This window comes from Cyprinodon variegatus, unplaced genomic scaffold (assembly GCF_000732505.1).
Source record: "Cyprinodon variegatus isolate N-32 unplaced genomic scaffold, C_variegatus-1.0 Scaffold269, whole genome shotgun sequence".
Taxonomy (NCBI): Eukaryota; Metazoa; Chordata; class Actinopteri; order Cyprinodontiformes; family Cyprinodontidae; genus Cyprinodon; species Cyprinodon variegatus.
Genome location: NW_015150722.1, coordinates 877,541 through 887,218, shown reverse-complemented (window position 1 = coordinate 887,218; position 9,678 = coordinate 877,541). Strand labels below are relative to the sequence as shown.

Sequence of the window (9,678 nt, the reverse complement as noted above, 5' to 3'; positions counted from 1 at the left end):
AAGTGATTGGCCCACATGTTATGAATGCTGGTGTACCATAAATGAACAGTTTAGTTTGAGCCTTCAAGTCGTTGCCCATAGGAAGACGTTACCTGGATATAACCTAACGGAATATCTTCAGAACGGCTCCAAATGACACTAAACTCATATGGGTGAGTAGAACATGATGTAATAACGGAAAATCAAGGGTCCAATGTAAAAATAAACGAAGTTCCCCTTTAAGAATCAGATCTCTTCTTGAGGCTCTACACATTATCATCCATATTGGCTATTATTTAACTATTTATCAACCATCTTGAAGATTGTTGTGGCAAAGGCTTCACAACTTGTATTGTGTTTCCGAATGGTAAGTGGCCAGAGTGAGCTGGACTACTAAACTGTATTTTGCTGCTATATTGCTGCTGTTCTTTATGTGTAAAAGCAGTGTTTCAACAAGCTGTAAGGCTGCATATTTGTGACCAATAGCTATTCATTCATTTGGATTTGGATTACATATACACTTAATAAATTATATAGATTCTTAATTGTCACTGTGTGTATTCTCATAAATATATCTCCTTGTGTAGCCTGGTGGTTATAGCAAGTTGACTTTTCAATGGAACTATCCCAGTTTAAGATATATTACAAAGACTTTCTTCCGGAAGAAATGGAAAAAAAAAAAAAACACAAAAAAACTTTTTTCAAATTTCTTCTACTTGTTCAGAAAAAAGAAGAAAACTCAACTCTTTGAAGGTACCTGTGAGGACCAACCTCTGGTCTCCATGAGGTAAGGTCTTAAGTTTAAGACTAAGGTATGAGTTTGGGTTAGGTGTGCATTGGTAATATTTAGGTTTAGGCCATTAAAAATGGGTGGAAAATGATTGGAAGTCAGTGTAATGTTAATACAAGGATAGTGTGACACAACATGCATGTGGGTGTTTGTATGGTCCTTACCTGAAAGAGCCATATTCCGGGGGAGGCTGATATCGAACAGTTGGAACCTCCCTTGAGTAATCCCTTTCTCTACGCTCCTGATAATAGTGTCCTCCAGATTCTGGATTACCGCCCGGAGAACACATTCCTTTAAAGGGATAGTCTGGGGGTGGGCCACGATGCTGTGGCTTGTAGCAGTCTCCAGGCGGTCCGGACTGTGGTAGCTGCGGTGAGAGTGGCGTGCTGCTTACAGGAGCATGGGCCTTCACTCCACTGGTAGCCAATGAGAGCTGCATCAGTCGCTCACTGAGAGAACGCACATGTCCTTGCTTTAGATCTTTGAGTCCATCGTCTTGGTGAATCTTCCCTGTACCGCTGACACGCTGAAGAGTTGGGCGACCTTCGGTGCGAACTTTGGTTCCGCTTAAACCGGGGACATAAAAAGTAGGACCCAACGGCTGCTGGGCCTGGCTGCTCTGCTGCTGCTGAGGAGAACTGTGGCGTTGAAAGTATTGTGACTGCACTTTGGCCTCTTCATATGTGGGCAGATCTTCTAGGTTTGGGCACTGTCCTTGGGGGATCCCACCTACTCCACTAGCCCCTGCATCTCCACAAGAGCCTATACACCCCCCACCTCCACTACCTCCCCCATGCCCTCCAACTCTGAGAGAGCCAACCTTCTCCAGGCCACTGTCCGTCTGAAGCTCCTGTCCCTGGGGCTCTTGACGTGCAATTTGAGCACTCCCCGAATGATCGTCACAGCTTGCCTGTCCTGGTACCGAATAACCACTTCCACCCCCTCCTCCCGCTGCTGCTCCACCCACCCCTCCTCCGGATTGTTGCTGTTGTTGGAGCACATAGTTGCGATTCATCTGTTCTTGCAAGAGACGATGGAGGACTGTATTCCCACCACCTGATACACTGTTATTAGAAGGCTCTTCAGTTGTGCCCCTCATCTCCATCTCCCGCTGGCAACGGACCTCGTGGAAGGACAAACTACGCCCCCTGTCTATATTCAAAGACAAACAGGAGAAAAGAACATGTAGAATAAAAATCAGTAACTTTATGAAAAGGTGAGAGGATTCTTGAGTAGGGCTGAACTATTTTGCCAAAAATCGAAACTGCAATCACTTTTCACCAAAACTGCGATTGCCATTTTATTTCGGTTTTCCTTTGCGTTAACCCCAAACTTGTAAATGTTTCACCTCAGGCTTTTCAGAGATTTCTTGCCCAGAGTACATTGTTACAGGACTTCACTGAAAAGCCTGGTTTATGCTCAGAAACCAGGTCGTCTGCTTGTGTGACGCAGTTAGCGCCGATATGCCCTCCCCAACGGCAGACACTCTGATGCACCTCGTAAAAATTGTAGGTGACCGCAGACAGGAGGCTTCTGATCGGTCAATTCTACATCCGCTCTACACTATGCCTTACCGGCTAGTAAAGCGAGGTGCGCGAAAAAGCTGGGACCCTTCTTCCACCTGGATCCCCGCTTTTTTTCGCTCTCATGTCCCTCCGTTGTCGGACAGACTTGCCCCACAGATAGTTCCTGATTGGCCCTCTTGTCTTGTGGTATGGAATAACATAGCGCAGACCACACTTCATAGTTGGGCATAAATCAAAAATATCTGCGTCACACCTGTGACAAGCTCACTGCGACACACTGCTGCGGGAGGATAACCAGCCCTTAACCATTGCATGAAAAAGTGTTTATTTCTACTTGCAGGCATGGATCTGCAAGGTAGCTGAACTCTTTCTACCTTTCTGTGTGGCGACACACCCACTTCAAATGTTTTAACAACATCTAAATTTGTTTTTCATAGTGTTATTTATATGGTTGTTATCTGACAGTACAAATACAAAGATACAGTTAAACAGTTGTGGGGTTTTCTTCCTTTGCGTTAACCTTAGTAACACCAGTACAAAGAATCGTACTTTAAAAGTATACCGAAGTCTGACATTTCATCAGAACCTGGAAAGTTAAATCAAGTTTGGTCACTTTTATTATCAATTCCTAAAAATCTCAGTACAAAAATTAGTTCTTAGACATTTGAGGACATTGTAACAGTATTGCAAATGAAAAAGCTGCATGCTGGCCATAGTAATGTAAAGTTTAGAAACCTGCTTAGTTTATAGGATGTGGTATCAGGCTGAGTTTACGAAAAGTGTCACAGAAGATTTCTAAAGTTTTACTGATTCAAGTATATGTTTATGGTAACACCACAAGCTCTCCTTCACTTTGCACACGAAGGAGCTGAATCTCAAGCAGGAATTTTATTGGATGAGTTAGGAGTATGTGGTCATGTCCAGCACACATCCTCAGCGACCTAAACAGACACCATGAACAGTTTATAGACAGGCTACTAGTAATTCATGCAGCCTTCTTCTTAGTCAAGTATTATCAATTTTAAATAAAGCATTTTTTTTTCCCTCCAGGTGTAGTTTTTATATTGTAAAAACACTGTATAGTACAGTATTTTATTTGTTTACTTTTTTAACTTTGTCACTTTATCTGTTATTTTTGTACATTTTGTAAGGTCCATATTTATGTGACCACTTGCAACAATCTTTAGCTGCTGTAAACACCACATTATCTCCATTGTGGGACAATAAAGGGATTTTCTATTCTATTCTAATTGAAAATGGCCTTCAAGAGAATTTGGATTGCTTCCCTTCCTGTAGTATGTGAAGTGAAATTTTCTAGAGTTGAACATTTTTGTTCATATTTGCTTCTCAAAATCCAATCAGGAGCTAGATGTGACTGTGACTCACAGTGAAAGAGACAGCTGAGATGTTAAAATGTAAAAAAAAAAAAAGGATGAAGTAGAGAATGCTGATAAGAGGTCTGTCGGTGGCTTTTAAAAAAAAGCCTTTTTAATTTAGCCCTAAGAGGACTGTTTCTTCATCCTACCTCCAGCCCAGACACCAGCCAGCCATTGCCTTTTCTCCCCTGCATTAGCGCTCTGTCCAACAAGCGAGCTTGTCTGATGTCCCACTGTAGTTCCTGGCTGGTGGCCTCTTCAGGGTTCTGGTTCTCTCTCTACTGATGTTCTGTTTTCTCGCTGCTCTTGTTCGAGCTCCAGAACAACATCTCACCTTTCCTCTGTTGTGCAGGTGATTTGTCCCCAATCGCATGATAAAAGGGCCCTGAACTGGATTATTCAGACATAGCCTCTACAAGGGGTGCTGGTATTGGTTCCGTCTCTGGGAATCTGGTGCACCCAAAGATGCCTACAGCTTGGTTAGGCTTTCAAAAGTAAGAAAATAAATAAATAAATAAATAGCATTGCGACTCACTCTGTATAATCCCTGTCCTCCATGGTGAGGGGAACCAACAGCCAGCAGATCTGATGACTGTGCAAAATATTTTCAAAGGCCAGGCAAAATTTAAGGCGAGCATAAGCAGGTGGAACTTGCAAAATGTTTGCCAGTTTCACGCTTAGTGTGAACGTACCTGTAGAGACCCTGTGATAAACCTTAACAAACCGCATTAATTAAAGAATCTCCTTGCAGTCAACAATAATTTAGTCAAGCTTCAGAAACTAAATCTCATAGTTTTTAAACAAAACAGATTAGAGATGGTCAAGATGAGAAAAAAATGAATAAATACAAAAGTGGTCTTACCCTTTAGCAGTTTGCCAGATTTAGAGCTTACACCTGCTATGTAACAAGAACACTTTGGACAGCTGGAGGCTGGTTCTTACAGAATCTACTGCTTGCTGCTTCTAGCAAAGCAAATTGTTTATAGTTTCAATCACCCTGCATTACTTAACACCTCTCAGAAACAAGGACATGGCGGGACAAGTTTAAAGCCAGTGGCTAGGCCATAAAGAGTTACAATCAATTAGTCAGTTAATACTATGAACATCTGAATAAGGCTCTCTGGCTTTTAACTAGCAATACGTATGTGACTACTTTGTACACCTTGTTTTAGGGATGTACGGCTATGGTATACCCTAATTTTCCTCCAGAAACTTATCTGAAATGTTAAAAATTTCACATGCAGCTGATGCTGGAATTGGAAATATAAAATTTCTGTTGCTCAATGCGTCACATCAACCAATCAGAGAAGCTGATCTGGGAGCTGGCAGGGAGTCAGACACATCACTGCTGATGCAGAGCGCTATGATCACTCCTCTGAAACAGTTTAACGCCTAAATTAACTTAAAATGTAGAACCTGCGGGCAAAATATGTTCGCTTTTATTATCCTGGCGATTAGAGTCCTGAAAAATGCTAACATCTACCCCCAAGAGGGGACCAGGTCTGAGGCAGCTGCTGCTTGGGATTCCCAGTGACAGCACGCCAGCGGTATGTGGGGGTCCGAGCAGACGCAATCGGGGTGTGAACATAGCATTACACTTTGTGATTATTTGAATTAACCTATGAAACATAACATTGTACCCAACTATGATCTCATGTCTTCCTAATGAAATTTCCACCTCTAGTTAAACACACATACTTCCCATAATCAGGACAAAAGTAGTGTTGGAACAAAGATTAAAGGTTAGCTGCATTCACCTCAAACTGCAGGAAATTGGATTTCAGATAGTCTAAATTTTAACTTTTTCTGGGGAGGATACTACCGGACCCTTTAGGAAAGCCTAAAGATCTGATAAACCAGGGTGTGCACTATATGAATGTTGACATGTTGAATTCCAGATTACTTTAGCTGTTCTTCCACCAGCCTCCGCTGAATTGTGCTAGGTAACAAAAAAAAACATATTAGCAACAACCCCCAATGGTTGTGCCACATACAAAAAATTTTGGAGTGCTGGATTCTGAGATCTGATCAACCGTCACCTGAGGACAGTTCCTCTTGTATATTTTTCATACGGACATGATGCACAATGGCTCTTGGGCTATCCACAACAGTGTCCTTGATGGTAACATCTTTATAAGCAATTATGATCCCTATTATTATCCTACTGGCATTTATAGACTGAATTAGGTGCTAGTATTAATGTTACATCCTCAACTAAGAACGTTCACCTAGCAGATGTTGTCACAAACTGCCTGGTGAGCAGGTACCAAGGAAAACTGTTTAAGGTCAGCCAATAGCCCGATTTACACTACCTCTGAAAACAGATCCGTGCCTAGCTTGAATCAGTTAACCGCGCTGAGCTCTGTTCATTACGACCGTTAACACACCACCCTAGCACGGTTTCCTCGCCTCCTAGTGGTGATCAACAGTTCTAATGTTCTCTAGAGGTAAACCAGCAAATCAACATGGTGGCGCCCGTAACATTCAGGAAGTTAGTGGAGTCAGGCAAAGAAAGCAGCCTTTACTTTAAAAAGTCAGCTTTAGGGAAGTGGATACGACAAACAATAGTATAATCAGGGCTCACAGATGCAGGAAACCACGACAAATGCTAAGGTTCATCACATTGCTAAGCAGAATCCTTACTGGACATCATGTGGCACGGTAAGGAAGATGGTATGAATGTCTGTGTTTCTGGATTATGTAGGGTTGTCTGTAAATAGATGACGGCTCTTCTCATGCGCTCTTTGTCATCTGAGAACTGTGTCAGAACTGAACTGCGCCGAACCCTAATGATGACCTAGTACCATGTTAGCGCGGTCCGGTTGTCTCTGGCACAGTCCGGTTCAGTTGTGTGTACCATTTACACTCAACAGTTATCTCGGCTACCGGGCTCAGACCGATCTCGGCACGGTAGAGAAAATGTGGCTTATGGGCGTGCGGCTCGCATACATCGATTGGCTGATGAAGTGATTGGGTTGAAAAGTGTCATTATAAATTAAATAGCACATGGAGAAAAGGAACATTTTAAAAACTACATTAACAAAAATGGTCGGGATTAAAAAACAATACCCTAACTGTATTTTCTATTATTGCATGCAATAAATTGAAATCATTTTTTCTTTTTTTTTTGATGAATCCAACTTTGGCTACGTTCACTCAGCAGCCTGAAGTGACCCAAATCAGATTTTTTTTTACCAACATGCGACCTCTATCTGATCTTTTCGTGACAGTCTAAACAACACAGATCCGATTTTTTTCCAATGCAACCCAGGCCACTTGGGTCTGTGGTCCTGAATCCGATACGAACCCGATCTTTTCAAATGCGACTTGTGTCTGAACGTCCAGGCCACATTCATCTGACCTGAAGGCCATTAGTAGCCGACATAGGTCACTATTCTGCGTCTTGCTACGCAGAGGTGCCAAGAAAAACAACAACCATGGGGGACAACGAAGCGGAGAGCAGTATTTACGGTATGTTAAACCATATTGAGAAGTTTTGGGTTTGTAAGGTTTGGAAAGATCGTTAGATGTGCTCCAGCACTACCATCCATCTTTACTTCTGTAAACACACTGCTTGTGATGTCATTGCGTCCTCTACTGCGCATGCGGAAGACTTAAGCTGTATGAATGCATTTCACACAGGAGATCACTTACGAGTACATATATTTACGGCCTTTGGTTATCTAAAATTCCATGTTGCAAAATTTCATTGGCAAGAGGGTTACCAAAGCGAAATCTTTAATACTTAATAGATTGAAGCTAAACTTTTACAGAAGTTCTACGGTTCACTTCTTATGTAATATTGACCTCAGGAGTCACTGATCCTGCATTTTCAACTGATGAATGGGACAGTAAATCTTCAAAATGTTCCTCTGTGAACATGGGGATTGCTAATTATTTTGAATTAGCAAAGTAAATTGATCACAGATATAAAGTTACAATAAACATCATTCAAACTTTTCTGAAGTTGAGTCAAGAAAATTGAAAATGCTCATTTTAGAGACAGATTTACACATTTTAATTCAACATTCATCAATGTCTGAGAAACCAACCAACATGTACTTAAAATGTACAAACGTTAGTATTTGAGTATCCGAAAAAGCATTGTGGGTAAAATGATGGGAGTAGGGATAGAGCATAACGGTTTGGTTGTGTGGCTTCTACTGACAAAGCTGAATGTCTGACTTTACACCCAGGTAAGAGAGAGGAAAAGATCATGCTGTTACATGTGGAGTTTCCAGTTATCTTCGTCACCCTCAAAGATGACGATGCCTTTTTCCGAAACATCTGTAAGTAAATGAGACAGAAAAGGAAAATGGCCGTTTATAAAAGGAACATTTTGTTTAGGTGTAGACAGCCAAACAAACCTTCCTCCAGACTGTAAATCCTCTTACATTTTACAATTACTTTTACATTTGTTTTCATCCTTTTTGGATAAAGTGATAAAAACAATACTTTTCATGAACATATAAATCAACCAGAAATGTGCCTTTCTAACCAAATTAGGACTTTGTATTGACTCTTATTCATTAGTCCATTTGTGTTTGACCTAAACAGCTAAGCTTACCAAACCTGCCCATTATCAGTATGTCAAACTTCTCATCTAAACCAACCCATAGAAATAATAACCTAGAACTGCCATAAATCTGTCTTTGAAACATGGCTCACAGGTAAAGATAGAAATATGCAAACACTCACCCTAATACGGCCTGTAAAGTCCTAACATAACTGATTAGATAAACAACAAAGGCTGCCTCCTGCTACTTGATCTTAAAAGCCATGTTTTTTTATATTGCTTTCTTGCAAAACCCATAAAAAACATTAAAGTTCTCCTACCTTTTTAGTTTGAAATAAAAATGTCTTTATAAACTATGATCCAATGAGCTCCAAAAGGTTTATCCAGAAATCAGGCGCCTACCAACTTCGAGCTCCAGCGCGAACAAAAAGGGAAATGTTTTTCCATGTGCTGCTCCTTACATTCTTCCCACCCTGAAACAGGTGGGGCAAGGTGGTAGACAGGTGAGTCTGGCAGCCGTTCAGCTGGAACTGCACCTCTATCCCAGTGTATCACACTACAGCAACGCTACAAGCAACCTGCAGGAGGACGACTCGCTGAGTAACATTTTTCCTACTTTATTCATGGGAGATTTTACAGATTAGTTTAAAAAAGGATTTTTTTCTTTGAGTGGATTTATGCAGAAACATAAAAACACAACAGGTCAGTGCAAGCAAGTCGGAACATTTTTGGCCAAGCCATCTCCCAATACACAAAAAGATAAGAAAATAAGTGCTTGATTGGACGGGTAATAACTGCATTATTAAGCCCCGGGCTAAATGCTCATTTAAATCACAAACAGTTAAATAATCTAAAAGTAAATCTGACTGTCAAACAACAACAGAATGTCTTCAGTCAGAATCTTCTCCAGATCTGCTGTGAAAAAGACAGTAAATCCTTCCTGCCTACAGCCAGACTTACAACATTTAAATTCTCTATAGATCAATAAAGTATATTTGAGTTTAAATAAATGTAATTAATTTGATTTAGCTAGTGGTTATAGATAGAGTAGAAGATTGTTGTTGTTGTTGTCTTAACTGGGCTTCTGGCTAATGATCTCTGTATTCATCCTCACACTAATCTTCCTCTTAGTTTTACCTGCACCTGTCAAATTTGAATAATATTGGTGGTTTCTGTTCTTAAAATGTGAGAGTGGTGATATTAACCCCTTTACATCCATCGTTGGTCCCTAACAGTAACTGTATGTGTGTATATACCTATACATATATATATATATATATATATATATATATATATATAGGCAATAGGCCATTTTTGCCCAAATATAGTAACCCCTCCCTCCTGCCATCTTCCAGCAGTGACGTCACGGTGCGGTAAGCCTAGCGCCCACTCCTCACTTTACAAGCAGAATCAATGGGAACTACTAGACACATCTGCAATCAACAACAATTATTGAAGATTTCCAGAGGACTTCACCATTGAAATTCACCA

General features: G+C 40.9%; 1 protein-coding gene across 3 annotated transcripts in view; it reads right to left on the bottom strand.

The window, feature by feature from the left end:
• LOC107089879 (angiomotin-like) overlaps positions 1-9,678 on the bottom strand; it is a 41,509-nt gene that overhangs the window by 29,007 nt on the left and 2,824 nt on the right. The window contains exons 1-3 of one of the 3 annotated variants that reach the window (XM_015382905.1): positions 8,508-8,640; positions 7,898-7,958; positions 934-1,921 (exon numbers count right to left, since the gene is read on the bottom strand). In XM_015382905.1, coding sequence (XP_015238391.1) covers positions 934-1,921; positions 7,898-7,958 — 1,049 coding nt within the window. In that variant the 5' untranslated portion in view covers positions 8,508-8,640. Of the gene's footprint in view, positions 1-933; positions 1,922-7,897; positions 7,959-8,507; positions 8,641-9,678 lie in introns of those variants that run through there. The other 2 variants (XM_015382906.1, XM_015382904.1) reach the window with 2 other exon arrangements.